This window comes from Dicentrarchus labrax, unplaced genomic scaffold (genome assembly GCF_905237075.1).
Source record: "Dicentrarchus labrax unplaced genomic scaffold, dlabrax2021, whole genome shotgun sequence".
NCBI lineage: Eukaryota > Metazoa > Chordata > Actinopteri > Moronidae > Dicentrarchus > Dicentrarchus labrax.
The window spans coordinates 6,206,233-6,226,967 of NW_026136707.1; the positions used below are offsets into that span (position 1 = coordinate 6,206,233).

Sequence of the window (20,735 nt, forward strand, 5' to 3'; positions counted from 1 at the left end):
GACATTCATGACTGGATGGATGGCTGTGGCACAGACTGAAGCTGTAAATTCAGGGTCATGCTGTCACACTTAAAATGTTGAGGGTTTTTTGCTGCTGCCCTGGTGTGCAAAGTTTAATCATAAATTTGTTTCATTTCCTATTCCTCTGTGACTCATATTCATGTGACATTTCACTAAAGGGGGTCACCACACAGAGGCAGCAGTTCAGTGTCTTGCTCAAGGACACTATGACAGGGATGGACATGGGTCTCAAAGGACTTACCAGTTCATTTCAATGATGATATGGACTATCTTGCCTGATCTCTTTCCTTCCCTGGTGGTGGAGAAAACCCACTATCACTACAGTGAACAAAAGAAAGGCAGCATCATGAATTTTCATTCATTTGGAGATGTCAGGTAATTGGACTAAATTCTGTCTGGGCCTTATGGCACTTCCTATGTTATTTCAATCTATAAAATGCCATCAAATCTAAAGAAATATGTGCGCCTGCTGAGCTAGACTGAATTTAATTTGAAATTGGATTAGGATTATATTGGCCATCTTGTGGTATTAAGTTTTCCTGTGCAAATCTACTGCAGTCTCCTGAGTAAAATCAACACTGGCTCTATACACACACACACACACACACACACACACACACACACACACACACACACACACACACACACACACACACACACACACACACTTACACACACACTTGAGTCAAGAAAGAAAGCTGCTGCAGTTTGACACACACCAAAAAGAACATTCATCAGTACAAAAAAATGCCCTATTTGCACACACTGCACTTGAGTTATGTTTGCCTTTAATTTATGCCTCCAAAGGGATGCGTAAACAATTACAATTACTTGCGGCAGTCACAGTAAATCACAGTAAATCAGTGTACTAAAACAGCAAAAGCAGATTTACATGCAAATTGGCCCAGGGAAGGTGGCCACATCAGCATTTGAAGTTTACCGTGTTGTGTGTTTCAAGACTACAGAGCATCTTGTAATTTCAGTTGTTTAGGTCATAAACAACACACTTCACGCCAAAGACAGCAGGAACAGTATAGTATACAAAGTACTGCATTTGTAAAACTGCTCCAAACTTTTCATAAATCAGAGCTTTCATCTGGAACTGGTAGGCAATGCCGTAACCTTCTCTAGTACCAGGTACTCAAATGCACTCCATCTCCACTCATTACAGTGCTAGACTACCGTGAAGTGTCTCCAGTAGTGAGCAGCAGAACTGTTCATCAGAGGTGACGTACAAGTGGGAGCAGGGGATTGGGAGACTGATGAAGCTGTGATCCAAACACACGCTCTGCACCTCCACAACAAGCCGTAGGAACAGATTCATCTGAGGAGAATCAACAACAGCACTCGGTGTACACAGGCGCCATGCATAATTAGCACTATAGACACAGTGAGCAGAAATATGCTCAGACTGCTGTGTGATTCAGAGGAACACCAGAATAAATAGGTGCTTTTGTGGTCTAACTTACCGTCAACATGCATGAGGAGGTATTTTGTACCGACAATCAAAGGATCCTCGTGTTTGGGAGAATGTGATCACTTTGAAAGTAGAGGTTAAAATAAAATAATGATTGTGCATTGTGCTGTGAATAGTCTAGACAAGCGACTTTCAGTTCAATGGAAATAAGATGAACAATGTGCAGAATTTGAAAGTTCTTTATGCAACAGTAGACTTCACCTAAGTTATATGCAAACACACATAAAAACAAATGTTTTTATTATGACTGATTAAAAAAGATCTTGGAACAATTCATAAACCCCAAACAATGTATAAATCCTTCCTGAGGAGCAAAGTTAAATACTGTGCTTGTAGAATCACAAAATGATCAACAATCAACATCTGTATAAACTATTTAGAAGCATTCACTTTTCAAAAACAACATTTTTTCAACTGTTGAGTTTATGTATTCTGATATTAAACAATAAGACTGGGATTATTCTGTTTTCTCATCGTCAACAAGTCCCAAAAAATAACTGCATTGGTCCATCTCTGAGAACCACAAACAGGATAGGGAAGTCAAACGTATTCAGACATTTTCTAACGAAGACATAGATATTTCAAAACAGGTCTAAAATTTATAGTTTGGTTTTGAAAAAAGGTTAAGTAATTTCCTACAACAGCTGGACACTGTTAGCTTTTACAGCAATAAATAGGGCATTTGTTGGGGACTATTTTTAGCAAGGAATGAATACACATTGGGTGCTCTAGTGAGAATTTACAGGAGCACGACAGTGTTCATTCAATTGGCTTTATTTAACTACAGTGTCCATGTTTATGGAAATAATGGACCAAGTCACACAGCGCAACTGTTTGGCTCATTGATGTGTATTCATTAGTAACAATGGAGCTCTACGGCACGGAGGAATGAGATGTATCACATTTTGGCAACAGGGACAATACTTGTTAAAAAGATCTGTTCATTGTTGGTTTTGGTCTTGTCACGGGTAGTCTGGCTGAACCCATTATCATTCTGGTAGAGGGGAAAAAAACACTGGTTTGTTTGTATTTCTTTAAACTAATCACAATTGTCTTAGGCAGCGCTAAAGCCAGGATGCAGAAACTGTGCTCTTGCACAATAGCGTCAGAAGACAGCAGGAAGGGAGGAGAATGAAACTGAAATAGTAACCTAATGGCAGACTTATACTAACAGCTTTCTTTCTGTGACTATATCTTGGGATTTGACAATAAGAGAAATATAGAATAATACCAGCATAATCATTAAAATGTATAAATTAATAAACATTGATATCAATTGGTGCAACCTAATAAAAATAAATTGTACAAATACTCCCAAACACAATTATAATAATTCAATAAATACATAATAATACATAAAAGTAATAATGACATCTCATTGTTTTTTAATGTGCTGTCCATGACCCAGTGCAGACAGTGAATTGTTACACAGTGCTTTTTCAGCAGAAAGCGTGGCAGCTCAGGTCTTTGTGCTGACCTCATTCATGCACGGGTGTGATTATTTTCCAAGTCATTTAAGTCGCATAAAAGCATTTAATTAATAAGCGCCCATCCATTCATGGGATCCCCTTCATAGTTAGCTGAGCATTACTTCTGAGTGCCACTGAGGCGAATCCCCTTAATTGAGAAGTGTCATGAAAGGCATCTGTAAACAGAAGGCACAAAATAAATAGGTCCGTGTACATTAAGACCACCCCTACGCCTAATTTATTTTTTCATAATTGTCACTGTTCCCAGGGGACAAGTCCATCTTGTGCAGGGTCCCTTCTCATTTACGGTCTGTCACTATTAGATCTCCTTAAGTGTCAGATGCACACAGATGGTCATGCAAGCACCTCAAATGCATTTTGTCAAGGTAGTGTTGTTTAGTTTAGATGATGAATGGATGAGGGGATGCGAGCCTGGTCAAGAGCTATGGATCACTGAACCTGTCTACTCTGAGCAGGCTCTTGCCAAAGTTTGATGCATGACCAGTGCTTCAGAAGTCAAAATAGTACAATACATCTGGGTGTAGGTATCAGCGTGTGTGTGAGTGTTTGTGTCTGGAGAGAAGAGGATCATTTCATATGGAAATCCGTCAGTATAACTTACCTTATTTAATTTAGTGTATTTACAAAAAAAGGGCATACCAAGCCTCCCCAAGAGAGACATGTTTGTATCTTTTATTAAAAAAAAATGACTTTAGGACTGAGATTGCAAGGAATGACAGCTTTTTTGAGTACACAACATTGTGCAGTCAGTCTTGCTTGGTGGTATATTGGATCACGTCTGTCAGCTGTTTGTTTGTGTCAGTGGATGCGGGACATTTTGGAGTGTAGTCTGCTGACATCTGTCATCATCTTGGTCTTCCTCTGTGAGCCTGTTGCTGGAAAGACACAACAAACCTTTCATTGCCAACATGTCATGCAGAAGAAGAGGCAGAACCTCTGACATACAATGCTACTTTTAAAATCTGCCACAGTGTCACAAACATTCAAGACTAAATACATTTTTATGGCACCAAGAAGATTGTCAATCGTAGAAATTCAAGTACTGTCAAAAATCCTTCAAGAATAACACACTACAGACAAATCTGTTGAGGAGACAGTGTAGGTAGAAGCAGGCCTATAACACCGCACACATGCAAGTACAGAGGAAGTATGACATGACAGCCTTAAGTGCTCATCTGAGAGAGAACCATGTGCTGGATATTTGTAATATCAACATATGGCATCTATTGGCTGCAGTTTCAAACAATCACGCTGTGTCTCACTCACCTGCCGTGGGTGGGTGAAGTGGGCAGGGTGCCCGGGGCCACGGGCATGGTCATGCCTGTGTGCACCGACATGCATGTGGGCATTTCCATGATGGTGATGATGGCTGGTGGGCATTGTGGCAGGATTGGGACGATGTTGTACTTGTAGGTGACGTTGAGACACCGGTATGTTAACAGGAGGTCTGGGGGGCTGAGGACCTCTAACTGGGGATTTGTGTTGGGTGTGCTTCTTTGGGAGGGTCTGAAACTGCGTGAGGGGGATAACAGGAGGAGGAGTTGGTGGGGGCTGAGCCCCAGCAGCAGGAGCTTGTGCCTGTGGTCCGGGGTGAAGCAAGGCAGCCTGGGTCTGTTGTTTCCGATTCTGAAATGTTTCAGTCCTCTCAGTGTGGGCTGTAAGTGCAGCCTGGGTTAGGTTACTGGGATTGGGCTGGGCAGAAGAGTATGGGACTGGAGCAGCGCCTCTTTGGCGAGGTTGACTGGCACCATGTATGACAGCCTGTGTCTGTGTGCCCAGGCCTAGTGGTGGTTTTTGGATTGGTGCTGCTCTATGTTGCTGGGCCATGTGTGCCTGTGGAAGGTGATTAGGATCAGCCAAAGCTCTTGTATCTGCACCCTGTGGTGCAGTCAGTCCCTGCTGTGTCATGGGTCCTTGTGACACAGCAAAGCGACCTACAGAGGCCTGCTGGCTCATGAGAGGCCTTGCCTGGGGGTTATTGCTGTGTGTGGCTTCCTGCCTGGGGGCTGTCTGGCTACCAGGCGAACCTCTGATGTCTCGCTGAGGACTCTCCCTTTGTGTGCGGGGGTTTCTCTGTGTGTGGTGTGCAGCCTCAAGCTGTGTTACACTGCGTGTGTTAGGGACTCGAAGATCAGTTGTACGGCTCCTTGTCTGTCTGTCCACTGATGGTGCATCTTGTCTGGGTGGAGCTCTGCTCTGCAAAGTGGTTTGGCTCTGAGGTCGAGGCTGAGATCTGTTTGGTGTTCTTTCCCCTTGCATGGGAGGATGGGTAGTGTAGTCTGTAGTGTCAGAGGTCTCAGATGATGTCTGTCCTCCAGGATAAGCTGGTGTCCCTCGGAAGCGATCCCATGGCATCTGTCGACGGGAGGAGCTGGGAGTGGCATCATGTCTCCCTGAGTTTCTCTCAGACCTGCTATGAGGGTGTGGCTCCTGCTGGTACGTCTGTGTATTGGCGTTTCGCTGAGAAGTGTTATTACTGTTATAGTGTGTGTATCGAGTTGGAATAAGTTCAGGGTGACCTTGGTGACTTACTTCTATGTGATCATTCAGCCGGGGGTCACCAATATAGGACTGCCCACTTTGCATTATGGGATTTGATTGCATGGCACGTAATGAGTTTTGTTGGGTTTCTGAAGCGTTATTATTGGTTGTGTTGGTGAGAGGAAATGAGCTGTCTTGCTGAGCCTGTTGGCCATTGGTTGGGTATGAGTTAAGATTGACATGAATGGTGGGCAGTTGTGCATTGTTGTTTTGCTGGGCACTTTGTGTGTTGAGGCTGACGTGGACTGCTGGCGGCTGGGCAGCGCCCTGGGCAGCCCCAGCCTGTATGACAATGTTATGATTTTGCTGCTGTGTGTTCGGGAGTGTGTTTGCATTCTGAGCATCAGTGTGTGTGAAAGCCGGGTTGTCAATGCCATTGTGTGGGTAAGAATTGGTGTTCTGAATAGAATTGTGTAGGAGTCCATTTGTGGGGGTTCGTCGACCATTGTGCTGGTGTGTGTCTGAGTTATGAAAGCCGTTCGGCAGCAGCGTCTGTGGGTTGTTGCGGTTTTCACGCGGGTTTGTGTATAAGTGGTCAGGGTGGCGTGTGTGTGTGTGATAGAGGGGGGGATGGGGACCTTGGCCCAAATCCCTTGCACCATTAGGTTGTGGATCTGGAGGCTTAATGGGAGCAGATGAAAAATGATGGGAGGGAGAGAAGAGACAGCAAAAGAAAAATGGAATGAGAGGGTTAATTTGTGAAAAGCCCTTTAGCACCATCACATGGGCAAGATAAACACAAAATCAATAGGGAATCATATGTAAACTTTACTGGGGCTTACTATAGGCCTGGGATTTGGGTTGGTCTTGGGCACAAATGCAATGTCTCTTTGTCTCTGTTGTACTGTAATAATAGAAGTAACAAAAAATGTATATATCACTTTAGTGACCGAGCTATTACATAAATTCTGAATGCACATATAGATCACCAAAAAGTGTTTGGTTCAACATAAAAAACAACGAAATGAAAAGTGGACAAACAAATGATTGCACACAAAGACTTACCCCTCCTCCTTCGTATGAGAAAGACAATGAGCACGATGAGGAGAATGATGATTATGATCAGCAGCAAACAGCCAATCACAATCCCCACCACTTCCCCTACATTTAGACACGTGTCTGAAATAGAAAGAATGGTGTCAAAGGGGGAGAATTAATAAAGATAATGAGTCTGGAGCTCAGACAGACAAGAGGAGGAAACAAAAAAAAAAAAAAAAGATTGAGGAGAGGAGGGGAAGATTCTAAAAAAGGATGATAAAGTAATACCAGAGAGAGAGACAGCAAGAGAAAGAAATGAAAATAAAGGGAGGAGAAAGTATGTGTGAAAGTCACTGAATGACTTTGACCACATTCTCAGCAGATCAATCTCCCAGGATACTTTATGTCCCTCTCCTGTCGAGAAGACAGATACAGGGACGGATTCCAAAACCAACCGTCATCATTATCAGTCACAGAGAGGTCAGCGCCCACCATAACTCACCTACGATGGCCAAGACTGTCCCCTGCTCCGACGTGGCTTCAGTGATACTGTTTCTGGCCGTGCAGACGTACTGGCCGCTCTCATTGGTTGAGAAAGTCTGAATGCTGAGCACCCCGCTGTCCGGCTGGATGGACGCGACCGGCTGTCCGTTGTATTGCCATGAGAAGAGGGCAGGGGGCAGTGAGTCAGACATGCAGGTGAGACGCGCCGTCTGTCCCACCAACACATCCCCTCCCCCGACACACTTTTTTGGGGTCTCCTTGGTCAACACAGGGGTGTCAGGGCCATCTGGTTTGGTGATGATCAGAGGACATCATCATCAGCATCAATAACGTTTTGTACAACAAGGGAAATCTGTATTCAAAAGAAGCTGGTTCAAAAGCACAGATTATGTATTCTGCTAAAAGACTTATCATTTTGTAAATTTTTCACCTCCTCTGGCTGAAGCATTTTGATGAGCCCTCTTTGACGTTGTCAGCATATTACTCAGCTAATGAAGGAGCTGTGCACTTTCTGGTTAGATGTTAAGTCTAAAAATCACAATGGCTGCCACCTCTTGAAACAACAAGTCACTTTTTTTTCTGATTGTGCAGGATTTGAAATGCAATGCCCCTTCTCTGCCAGAGGCTGAACAAAGTACTGCATAATGAGGAGATACTTCTCATACAAGATACTGCAGCCTGCTGTTCACGTTTGGTGTTAGTGAGTCTACAATTTACACATAGTACCGTGTACTATGCCTTGTATTTCAAGCTGTACGAGGTAATAAAAACGGTACACCGGTTTTCTTACAGGAATAGTCCAACATTTTGGGAATTAGAGCATAATATTTTGAGAATTATGCTTGCTGTATTCCACTGGTTGCCTGGATACTTCACAGAGACATGTTACTACACCTGGAAATAGTCCAAGAAACAATCCAGCACACAACCCCCTGTTAAACCGCAATTTATCGTTTTTACACTTCAGTTTTTATACAGATAAAACAGAGAATAAATGACGTGATAAATCATGCTGGTTCCAGCCTCATATTTAATAGACATGAGAGTGGTATACATCTTCTCGTCTAACTCTCAGCAACAGACCTAATAAGCGTATTTCCCAAAATGTCAAACTATAATGATCAATAGAAAGCAATTGTGATATTATACAATTATTCATTCAAGTCATTTATCATACAAAAAGGGAAAATATTTGCTGATTGGCTTCTCAAATGTGAGTATTTGCTGCTTTTTTTGTTTCATATTATTGTAAGTCAACTGTCTTTGAGTTTTTGGACTGTTGGACAGACAAAACAGGACATTTCAAGATGCTACCTTAGCTTCAGGGAAAGTCTGAGGGGTATGTTTCACTATTTTCTGATCATTCATAGACTGAGCAGGTCATTGAAAAAAAATCTAAGTTTTGGAGCCATTTCTATGGTTGACCCTAGGTAGCGCTGTGAGTAGCCATGAGTCTATTTCATATTGAAAAAAATTATAATAGAAAGCAAGACTGTAACAGCCCCTTTGATTGTGATATTATAGATTCACTTCATTGTTGTTTGAACAAATGAAAGTCTGGTGTGGGCGATAAACATTTTTGTGGCCACAGGAAGTGGTGACTGAAAATTAACATGACTTAGATTACTTGCATAGCCCCAGCGCATTTGAACAACACCTAAAATCTGATGTGTTTTTCACCTGGGGAACGAAACCTCTGTTTGATGTTAGAGGACAACAATGTGGAGCTGTTTTATTATGCTCTTGGGGTGATTGCGATATTACTAGACTATCAAATCAGAAATAAGGATGTGATCAAGACACAGCTAGAAGCAGTACAATAAGCTTATGGGTAAATGTCCTGTGCAATCCAAGTGCAATCCAGCACACTGTATTCCTTGCAATGTGGATAATAGATAAGCTACTGTTATTTGCAGGGGCTACATCAGATTAGCTTCTGCTTGTCTTGATTAGTGCAAACTCACAGTAGACAGTGAGGCTCTGTGTGGCAGTTTGGGCGCTGACGAGGTTGCTGACAGTACATGTGTACTCCCCGGTATCGCTCCGTATGGCTGGGTTGATGACCAGTGAGCCGTCAGAGATGGTAATCCTGGAGTTGGCTGTGATGGCTACACCTCCTTTGCCCCACTGGACTGTAATCTCCGTCCCAGCAGTCCACGTACAACTCAGAGACACATTTTTCCCCTCAATCGCTATTGAGGGAACAAACAGACTCACCCCGGCCACTGCATCTACAGGGAGAGTAAAAAAGGTTTTATCGAAGAGCTGCAAAAGCAGAATTACTCAGAAATGGTTTCTAAAGGCACTATTAGTGTAGGTATAGAGCATCAGAGTATGAGAGAGCTCTTTTCAAAAGTTGGAGTGACAGAACAATAGAGGGCAGTTTTATATTTCTGTTGAGGATAATTTGCGGTAATCAAAGCAAGTGAGAGCTGAGAAGGGACAGGATTCAGATAGAGGCACAGATGGTGAATAAGGGGGCAGACGGTATGAGTAGTAGCCTAGATGCCTCTTGGCGGGCAGCCTAAGTTAAATAATTGGAGAGGGAGAAGAGGGGGCGTACGGACGGAGGAGGCTGTGACTAAGAGAACCACTGCAGCAACAGCAAACCAAAAAAAAATCGTTTGAGCAACAACCAAATATCTCTAATCACTTGCATTTCTGTACACTTGTCTGTGACTCAGTGCAAGCATTTTAGTTTTTAGTTTTTTTTTAGGATTCTCTCATTTCCAGAGTAAGTTATGAGTGAGTAAGTGGGAGGTTGAGAGTCGTGCTCAAGGATCCGGCTATTCCGTGACATAAACTAGCTGTTGTGAGTTCGGAGGATGCGACCTTTCAGCAATAATAGACTAGTGCTTCTAACCATTGGACGCCCTGCCACCCCATTAGCACAGGTGGTAAGAGGGATGAGGAAGACTGCACGTCATCCCTCCAGCGTGGGCTGGTGACTGAAAATAGAGACACTCAGCTGTTCAGGCTCCATTACAGTACTGAATATAAATGCATGCAAATAGCCTACTGAATGTACTGTATGTAAATGTGACGCTACATTTAGACTGGTACAATATCAAACATCTAAGAGCATGAGCACTGCATATCAAATGAGATTTAATTAGCATAAAGCCCTGAGCCACTCGCTTCATCCCCTCCTCCTTTTTCATTAATTTTACGTCGCCAACTATGGGTCACTAATTTCATTATACCTCCCAGACTAATTCTCTTACTCCCCAAATCCTCCCTCTTCTCTCTTTACTTCCTTCCGTTCCTCCTTAACATTATCACTTGCCTCAAAACCTCCCTCTTCCACAGCACTCCTCCCAGCTTCCCTACCCTCACCCTCCTCTTCATCTCTCTTATATGAAGTCGCAGGCACACTTCTTTATCTCTTACCAAACACCCTCAGCTGTATCGATCTGGTGTTAGCGACCAGGCCGGTTGTAATAATGGGGGTCACCTCCACCGTGTAGTTCCCCGCATCTCGGAGCTGGGCACCTCCGATTCGGAGCTGGGTGGCAGAGATGGTGAGCCTGCCCTGGAATTGGGGCACCGGGTTAACCACAGAGGCTCCTCCAGCCCACAGACCCAGAGGGACTTCTTGGTACTGCCAGTTCATGGACAGGACCTGGGACACTGTCAGCACTGTGAATACGACATCAGTACCAGTTTGAACCAGCACTGGGTCTGTCTGGAACTCGATCTGTACCGGGTCCTGAGCCAGCACATTGGCAGAAAGGACTAAGCAGAACACAAAAAGGAGAGAGAATCAGTGGTTGAAATTCATTAAGTGCATTTACTTAAGTACTTTATTTAAGTACAAGGTCAAATTATCCAATATTTGTGTAGCATCCATGATCATGACCCCTTGACACCTTTGTTAGGAACCACTGTACTGAACCACCTAACAGTATATGAAGTACTTAAACCCAAGACAGTAATTATATATCCACAACCCACAAAATATAGGCTATTGAATTTTTTTTATTGTGAATTGAATGTACTGAATGGTACTTTTACTCAAGCATAGATCTAAATACTTCTTTCACTGCAGAGGACAAAATCTATATATACACAAAGACCGGGCTCAAGGGGTAAAAACCCATTAGTTAGGTACACACTCTTTCCTTCCTCATAGATTTCACACCATGTTTTTTGGATTGTAAGTGATCCCAAGCTAAACATCTATTTTGTGTTTTTGTTAGCCTGACTTAACGTAAGCCGTGTCGAAATCATATTTGCCGTCTCTCTTCTCAAGAATCAGCGGTGCATAGGCAATTTTTCAAAAACAACATTGTAAAGAACCATTGATTTTACACATTGAGGCATTTAACTGTTGTATGCTGTCCATTTGTAGTCTATATCTGAGCGAAGATGGGGAAAAAAATAAAATAAATCTGTGCTGTTGCATTTGGCTGCCATTCCTCCCTCTTGTTTGTGTTCGTATTAGATTCAGGCAGGAAAAACCCAGGATGTATTTTCAATGGCCTTTTACTGGCATATAAAAGCTACCACGCAAGAATGCTCTGGCCAATGATATATAGTGAATCAAATCAATATGGTCCTGATCAGTCTCGCTGGACTGCCTTTACACAGTTTTCACAGGGGAGTGGAGAATAAAATGACAAGAGCCAACAGCAAGATGGATTCCAGGTTCCCACACACCGAGTTGTTAAAACAACAAAAGTGTTTCAGTGTTTGAAAATATCAACCGCCTTGTTGCTTTTTCACTAGACAGAAAGATAAAGAGTGATGAGTCAGAAGAGGGAAACACCCATGAGTGACGCAGCACAGTATCGATGTTGGATTGTTTTTCCAAGGTTGGAAGAGTCATTCATATTAGCTGCAAGTATGATTGTACAGTAAGAGTGGATGAATTATATAACTGTGAAGGTGATTTGTACTGTGTGGTTTACAATTTTATCATCAGTTCAATGTTACTACAGTTGTTGGCATGACGTCTGGGCTCTTTGCCATTGTTAATTCAGAGATAAACTGGCAGCCAGAAAAGGTTTTTTAGTGTCTATTGTTGCTGAACTTTAGGTTTCTATAGGTGGGTCAAATGGGTATAAATGTTCATTCACACTGTCTATTTTCTTCCACATGTTCCAAACTACCAACAGTTTCTGGAAATTTAAAATAAACCACTGTCTGTGCACCAGAGGGAGTTTGTCAGAGAAAGCGACAAGCCACAGGCATTTAGAATAGAAAATGTAAAAATCTTCTGAACAGTGTAGGTTGAATTACAATTTTTGTAAAATTATTTGACAATAGATAGAAGCAAAAACATATTAGAATGTTGCTGATTATTACTTTAATTATTATCTTTCATGCATGAACACCAACCCTTAGTTAATGAACAAATTAAAATATCATTTACATTCCTACTGATAATTTTATGTGCTTATGTTGCTGCAACAGCAGAAATACCTAAAATATATATTTTCTTTGTTATGCATCCAACACTGTTTTAACAATCACATTATGCACAAATATAAAATGCATTGCAATTAAAGGGTAAAATAATAATTTTGTTATTGTCAATGAATGAATGAAACCAAAATTAACAATGTGTTTTGTCTGTCAATACTTTTTAATTTGTATTGTTGTTTGTGGCACATGTAGAGAAACTGCCCACAAATAGTTTATTTATTTATTTATCTATTTATTTATTGGAAAGAGCTACCGTAGGTCATTTCCAACAGCTAGTGATTATGGTTTTTAGCAAATGTTACTCAAACAGGAATAAACAGTGCATTAGCCAGGGACTATTTTCATCTGCGAAGTAAAACACATGATGTTCTTTTACAGCAGAGGGACGGTGTATGTTTTTTTATATTGATGCGGCCTATTACACTGATTCAAAATCAAATTCAAAATTTTTGAAAAGTTTGTAATATAATAGTAGTAGTTGTGCAAGCCAGGATGGGCCCTGTGATTTTTATAAAGCAGGCTGACCTAGAGTAAATAACAACACTTTTAAAGTCAAATTTTAACAAACAATAGTCAAGTATTGGTATTGGTAGTAGGTCAGTGGTTCATGCATTCACAACAACCACGCAGCCTTTCCCTACTGTATTCAAAAACTGGAGTCTCGCCCATCCCTATCAGCAAAATACCAAATGGCATAAAGGAAATAGCCTCCTAGTCATTCTGAATCAGCATCAGCCCCAGAGCTCAGATCTAAGAGCCTGGGAGGAGACCTTGAAGGCACCACGTCGTTCAGTAGTCTGTGCACACAGACGGGAATGCAGCCGCGCAGGTTTAAGACGAGCTTTCTGCTTCAAATGCGATTGTTTTATAAACGTGCTTGGAATACCACAGCTTTTCTTCCCTGACCTGTGTTTTTTTTGTTTTGTTTTTGTCCTACAGTGCAGACTCTACCGATACTCGTCTTTAAAGGCTTTTGTGAGTTGTTTGAACCATTTCAACGTTAGCTGTTGGAATAGGAGGGAAGAAATGGAAAGTGTGAATACAAATGGATTTACCTGCCAGGGACAGACTGATAAGAAGCAGAGGTTGTCTCATGTCGTCAGTCAGGCCGGTCTGCAAATTAAAAACAGATTAAACTCTTATGTGTTACATTCTAAATTACTTTTCTATGATACACTTGAGCCAATTTCTCTAATAATAAAAAGGCCGTACACAAACCTAGCTATCACCAGCCTCCTGTGCTGTAGGCCTTTATAATCTAATACAGGTTATATCTGACGAAAACGAACATTTTGAGCAGCGATGTCAGGATTTCTCTTTCTGAAACTTACCAAAATATTTCCCCACTGCCCTCATATTCATTTCTGGTGCTGAAATAATGCTCCGTATCGGTTTGTGTTTGCCAACAACTGAGTCTACTTCCTGTCTCTCCACTGTTACCTGTCGAAGGCGCACCTGTTTTCTTAAATAGCCCGCAGCCATTTATCTGCAACCAGTGGTGGAAAGTAGAGGTACATTTCAGAGGAATACCTTGGACATTAGTAGCTGTAGTTACAAGTAAGGTTCCAGATTAAGATTTAACATAAAAAAAAAACAACAAAAAAAAACATGAACTTTATATACAGTTGGTAGTTTAATCTACATCCACACATTTTATGTTGTAAAGTGCTTCTTATTATATCCACTTTGACCTGGTACAACAGTGAAATGCTGCTTATACACTGATGCATCAGCCTAAAAATGTAGGTGTATCATATTATTATAAATATGCCTACACTACTGCATTTTAATGGTAACATATGTATCAGGGATCAAATACCAAAAAGAAAAGTATTAGATATTTTTACACTTCACATAAAGATGCATTCAAAGACTATCAGAAAATAAAAATGTAGTGAATAATTTCTTACTTTTACTTCTTTTTGAAGAGTTTGGAGATTAATACATATCAAGTATATAAAGATAGATGACCATATCACTTTTCAAAAGAATATAATTATTTTATTTGTTTTCCTTAAAAAAAAAAAAATAAAAATCATGATTGAGGGTCATTTTTTATTTTTGCCCTGGATACATAGCATGACATAGCAGCTGTGATCTGATAAAGTGGTTGACGAAATTAGATTAGATAACAACATCTTTATAGATTCAGTTCTTTGGTTTTGCTTCACATTAATTCATATCATTGCATAAGAGAGTACATTAAGCAGACATAAATTATTTTTCACATGGAACCAGACGCATATGATGAAAGAAAAGAGGCTAAAATGAGGGCCAAGTGTTGATATTTTTCCGCTGATGTATCAGTGCCACCCACTGGTTAATTCCAGCTAACAGCACTCCTCTGTAGGCAAGGAACTCAGTGGGAGCCACAGCTGTGATTCCCATGATTATTCATAAACCCTCTGCAAATACAAATGGATTTATAATCAGTTTAAAATAACTTGTTACATCTGTACTTTCATAAAGTGAGAAACCGCAGAGCCAAACCCCCTGAATAAGTCATGTCATTATGCTTCACTTGCTCTGGTAGTGTGTAGCTGACAAAACAATCTTATCTCAAGGTCTGTTTAGTAGCCACCAGTTTTTTTGGAGCTTGCAATTATATTACCCCATCTTGTTTGATGTAAGAGTTGTTGCAACTAGCTGATGTTGAAAATTCCAATTTATGTGTGTTTAGAAAAGGCCAGAATATGAACTTAATCTTAACATGGGTCCCTAAATTACCTCCCCAATTATTGTCTATGAAGTTGTTTTTTTTCCTACGTTTTCACAAAGACTGCTGAACTTTCCCAGGGGAACCAGAATAAACTCGTCTGCATTCCCCTTTACTTGCTTGAAGGTGTTTCTCAGTTGCATGCGAGAGACAATTATTGAAAAAATGTAAGAATGGAGTAATTCATGTATTACCTCCTTTTTACAATCCAAAGCCAAGACAATGTCTGCAGGCCAAATAGTGTTCGTGCTGGATAAGAAAGGCTGCAGTACAAAGCCTATTTCATAAGGCCGAGTTCCAACATTGTTACTGGTTTCCCTTCAAAAGAATACCATTGCATTTTATCTGTGTTTACAAACAGTGGTGTGAAAATCCAAATCAGACATGTTGTATTGTTGTGCGAGCGGGTTATTGGACCCAGGCCAGAGGAGGGGTGGGGGGGTTTGGAAATAAGAAGGGGTGACTTTACAATGGAAAGTCACTTATTTAAAGCACAAAGCAGAAAGAAGTCTCTACTGTACAGGGAAAAGGGGAAGTCGGGGAGAGGAAGCTGCTTAAAAAAACAAGGTGACGCCTACAGTACGTGACTCGCTGACTGGACCTGACGAGCAGAGACAAAAGGCCAGAGAGAGGAGAAAGACATTTAGCTTAACTCCTGTTTGATATTGTTTGTAGGAGCAGCTGTAGATCTAGGCACTGTCATCTTTAACTAGATTATTTCTCGCAATGCAATGGCAACTGCTATGAAGATATTGTTTTATTTTGGACCATAAATCCACTTGCAGAGTGAATTGCACTGCACTTTAACCTCTGAGAAAGTGAACATAAGAGTGAAAGAGCTCTGGCTCGACTGTGTTGTTTGTCTCAACTTTGGAGAGGTAGGTGAATCCCACTTCAGGGGGTTTCGATGTGGATAACTTCAAGGTAAACAGCAAAAGGGAATTCCAGGTTATATTTAATGCATGCAGGTTGGGTTGTGTTCTTGCACTGCTATCAGCGTTTCCTCTCTGTGTTTTTGTTGTAGCAGCTGTGCTTGAGGGGGTTCATTTTGGTTTTGGCAGTAGACTCGTCCCTATTTTGTTCCAAGTTCTGATTCTAGTGCAGTCTGCAGTGCCAGTGCTGTTGTTCTTTGGATACTTCACAAACAAATTAAGAAAAAAAAAAAAAGAATACCCTAAACATTTGGATTACAGTTTTTTAATAGAGGGACATGCTTATTTAATTGTTTTTTGCCCTCATTTTAATTTCACATTTTCTCTGGAGGTGGTGTTATTATTCCTGCTGTAGTGGCTACACAAGTACAGAGGAAATGGTGTGCTGTTGCTGAGGTCATGGACAAATTCCTCTCTCTGTTCTCTGTCTATATCAGCAGGTGTTATGGATCTACAGTGTTTCCTGTGCTGGAGAGTTACCCTGCTGCTTCTCTTGAGTAAGGCTTTTTGTTGTATCCACGATCCTAATGATTTCTGTTTAAAACCTGCTTGAAACTGCAGGAAAACAACAAAAGATTTAATATTTTATTTTTTTCCTTGTGTACGAAATAAGACAATAGCATCCTTTTATTCTCTGACAACACAACAGAAAGATCACAGCACCGGTTCGATGTTGCCTCCTCCCACTAATGCAGAAGAACTCTTGTATAATTGATTTCTGTTTTAATAACCACACTTACATTATTTACATCTCCATCCTTTGCCTATCAAGTTAAGTCGTGTGATTAATACTCCTTGGGGTAAATGCACGGGCGCTTACCAGCTCCACTGCAGTTTTGACACAGATTTAAAGATATCGATGAGGTTTGATGGATATCACATTAGGCATGGCTGACATGCACTATAAATCATTGTTTGACATTGTTTGACAGAAAGCAGCCATACATATTCATAAAGTACATGCTGAGGACAGAGATGAAGTATTATGCCATTGTTTGTTTTATTAGCTTCTCGTGCTGCCCAAACAGTGCAAATTCTTCAAAAAGCCAAAAAGGTCAACACTGATGAATGTGAAATACTGTGAATCATACTACATCTGAATGTAAACATGTACTGCATGAGGCATGTAAGCTTAAGCACTATTCTGATGAGCATGCAATAACAACTGGTCCAATCTCTGTCCTCAGTGCCATGTGGGCTCCAGTGTATGTCAGTGCACATCCTCAACGAGGAGCCTGTGTACGTAATCCCCGGCTCCAAGCTGGTTCTCAACGCTCGGATCGAGGTGGGACCCCTGGAGTCCGTCTTCAATGTAACCTGGGAACGGGAGTCTGAAACTGGAGTTGATCCCAAGAGAGTGACACTGGCCACGTGCCCTAATGGAAGCCTCAAGTGTGACAATACAAGGCCCAATGTCCAAATGAATGTGAAGCAGCACGAGACGACACTTCAGATTAATGGATACAGCAACGCGGACAGGGGCGTGTATGCTGTGACTGTGATGGATCACAAAGGGGCCAAGACCACTGCACACTGCATCGTCAGGATGTATGGTACAGTATGATACGTTGCATGTAAAGTATTTAACATTATAGATGTTGCTGAAACAATAAGTCAATTAATGGAGTAGTCTATTGATAGAAATTGTGTTACACTACCAATTGATCCTGGTCCCATTCTGTAGCAGCGAACATCATGAGTTATTTTCCATTTCCAGTAATTCTGTCCGATTAAAATCTATGACACCCCCCGGTACAAAACGCCCCTGAAGTGTGAGGTTCAAAGCTGACTGAATCCCTTTGATATTTTCAGCTCTGTGAAACCCTGAACATTTGCATTTGTCCTTATTCTCTGTTTTTCTATATACTATTGCAAAAATAAGATGAAAGATTACCAGATATTGAACATTATTAGATTCAGTCCCACTGATCTATAGGCCAGAAAAAGGTCATAAGGTTAGAAGGATCAGTGGGTGGTTAGGTGTGGGTCCTGCCCTTAATCATTTTGAAAACCTTTTAGAGGCAGTTAATGTAGAAACGTGGTCTAAAATAAACCTCAGAGTAATGATCTAAAATAAAATTTCTAGTGTTAACTCCATCAGTATAAAGAATGTGTTTTGATTTGATGCCAGTTTGCATTGTTTCTTTTTTTGATGGTGGATGTCTCATTTCATAACAAAACCCTTTAAATTAAATTTGCCTATAGGCTTTGCCATCTAGGTCTTACTTTTGTCTCTTTGATGATTCCAGTCTCTCATTGTAGCTTTCTAGTTTTCTGTCAGAGCCTCTTTGCTTTTACCCTCATCCGTCTGCTCTAACAGTATCAATTCATCAGCTCCACTCTTCTCTACATCTGCTCTCTCAGCTTCCAGGGTTTTCCATCATCCCATTCTCAGACATTATGCCTCACTCTCCGGTCTCATTATTGTCTCTGAAACTGAGCCAGTTTCTTCTGACAGCATTAAACGTCTCTCATGATTCTTTGTGTTAGATCCTCTTGGACAGCCATGTGCCATTATTCTTATTTTATAACAGATAGATGCCCACAGCAGAGCAATTCACATCCCATCTTATTTCTATCCGGCTCTCGGTTTTTAAGTCCACCCTCTTTTCCTTCTTATTTTCACCTCCTTTCGTCTATCTTCACAGAGGCGGTGCACCACGTCTCAGTCAGCATCAACGTGTCCCACTCCTCTTTGGTTTGTGGCGAGGCCTGGGGGACTGACCCCAACTTCAGTTGGCTCTACGAGAGAGTCGCCATCACCAAGACTGTAGGAACAGTCTCCAACGATGGAACAACATTGTTTGTGACAAAGACTCCAATCTGTGGCCACTTCACCTGCATGGTGAGCAACAAGCTGGGCTACAGTACTGCCACCTACACAGCAGGTACCAGTTTCTCTGTTTTTCTGTATAACATGAATAATACTGTTCTTAAAAGTGTATGGCTAATATATATTTATTTACTTTACTTACAGCTGCGATGATCAGTATTTTTATAGAGTGTATTTCAGCTCATCGTTTTGGTTTTACAGCCCAAAACCTTACTTTTTTGGTTCACTCACACAGATTCATATTAGTGTTGTTTCAAGCTGCAGGGGACTGTTTTCAGCAAAAAAAGCTGAGAAGAAAAAAAAAAAACCCACACACAAAAAGAAGTTAGTACCTAGCTCATAGTGGAGCATTTAGCAGGTCCACATATTTCCCTCAGGAGTTGGTGGAGACCAAAACAGAGATAAAAGGAGGAAGTATTTGCAAGACTCTGGCCTATCATTTACACTTGCTGCTTTTTCTTACATTAAAAAAGTCCTAAATACTTATTTTACCCCTAAGTGATTATGCGATCCTAATGTTTAATCCACATTTGTCTAAGCCAGTTGATTAAACGGTGGCTGTGGTTATTAACATCTCATTTACAGTCAGCTCACTGTGTTGTGTCATGGATATTCAGAAATCGGACCCCGTTATGCCGTGCCTTGTGTCTGTCTTGAGCTATGTCCTGATTGCACTTTGTTCTGTGTATTGTATCACTGGTGGTGTTTCAGTGATAAAGGATTTTCCACAGTGCGATCAATAAATCACTACCGGCACTACTGCTACTGCTGCTACCACTGCTGCTAAACAGGCGAGACAAATGCAATTCTTCGAATCTGCCAAGAGACGTGATGATCCAAAGACAGTCGGGGTATTTTAGGATTCCTCCTGTTAGCTGCTGTTGTTCCAGTCAGTTTGCTGACTGTACAGACGTATTGTAGGGGACCTTTATGGCCTTTTAGGGCAGCCACGTCAGATGACTTGTAGTTTTGTTTCCCCCCCTCATTGGGTGTCTTTCTCCTGGTTGACAGCACCTTGTGAGACAGAGGGCAGAGGGACAACAGCTGCTGTAGTGTGTCTCGTCCTCCTGCTGCTGTTTGGAGGAGTGCTGGCATTTCTGCTGTGGAGGTACAGTGATGCACATATACACTGGCAGGCACAGACACAAATCTCATTTCAGGCTATGCTCTGGTGATAAACCCATACACTGAGAAGAAATAAGATACTGCTAGTAGCTGCTTTAAAAAAGGGACAAAACAAAACAAAAAACTAAGGGTACAAAATGAAAAACAGCAAAATTCTACACAGCAAGTGTCCTCCCACGTGAAAAGTGACACACATTAGGCATGACAGGCCAGGGTTTGCCTGCTGACAAAACAATTGTCATGTTTACTGGAGCCAGAGTATGGTTTGTCACTGTTGTTTGATCTAAATTGGACACTTGGTTTCTTTTCAGGAGACACAGGCACAATAACAGAGGAGAGAGGCTGCACGAACATTTGGATGACACCATTTAAAAACTGGCCTAAGAAACACTTTGTTACTCAGAGGTCTCAGAGAGGAGAACAGGAAATGGACTGGAACTTCCTGTCCTGTGAGCAGTATGACCTTACACAGCTTTGGAACAATGTGAAAAGTGAACTGCTTGCTGGCAAATGAAAAATATCTAAATATGGATATACAGCTTGAAGTGCCAGCAATGTCTTTACACTGCCTCCTGCTGGGGTTCACCTGACACTGTATTTAATAAAGTAATCATTTTGTATCTACTGCATATTGTATTGAAATTGACTGTATTGCGTTCATAATAAAAGCCCTTCACAGAATGTGACTAAA

At 41.3% G+C, this 20,735-nt stretch overlaps 2 protein-coding genes across 4 annotated transcripts in view; one reads left to right on the top strand and one right to left on the bottom strand.

Annotated features, from left to right (window-relative positions):
• The window catches only part of si:dkeyp-97a10.2 (uncharacterized), a 41,543-nt gene extending 20,808 nt beyond the window's left edge, over window positions 1-20,735 (top strand). Inside the window, exons 5-9 of the mRNA XM_051407782.1 lie at window positions 16,524-16,583; window positions 17,274-17,639; window positions 18,735-18,974; window positions 19,931-20,027; window positions 20,356-20,735. Coding sequence (XP_051263742.1) covers window positions 16,524-16,583; window positions 17,274-17,639; window positions 18,735-18,974; window positions 19,931-20,027; window positions 20,356-20,416 — 824 coding nt within the window. The 3' untranslated portion in view covers window positions 20,417-20,735. The remainder of the gene's footprint in view (window positions 1-16,523; window positions 16,584-17,273; window positions 17,640-18,734; window positions 18,975-19,930; window positions 20,028-20,355) is intronic.
• Window positions 1,662-13,865, bottom strand: si:dkeyp-97a10.3 (carcinoembryonic antigen-related cell adhesion molecule 2). 3 transcript variants are annotated; one of them, XM_051407780.1, is made up of 9 exons: window positions 13,770-13,865; window positions 13,494-13,551; window positions 10,402-10,746; window positions 8,976-9,242; window positions 7,010-7,297; window positions 6,535-6,648; window positions 6,312-6,373; window positions 4,255-6,150; window positions 1,662-3,857 (listed from the first exon to the last, which is right to left on the bottom strand). In XM_051407780.1, the coding sequence occupies exons 2-9, from the start codon at window positions 13,531-13,533 to the stop codon at window positions 3,834-3,836; spliced, it is 3,036 nt and encodes a 1,011-aa protein (XP_051263740.1). In that variant the 5' UTR covers window positions 13,534-13,551; window positions 13,770-13,865; the 3' UTR covers window positions 1,662-3,833. The 3 variants fall into 3 exon arrangements, with proteins under 3 accessions (XP_051263740.1, XP_051263739.1, XP_051263741.1); XM_051407779.1 differs by having other exon boundaries at window positions 1,662-3,863; XM_051407781.1 differs by lacking the exons at window positions 1,662-3,857; window positions 6,312-6,373 and having other exon boundaries at window positions 6,101-6,150.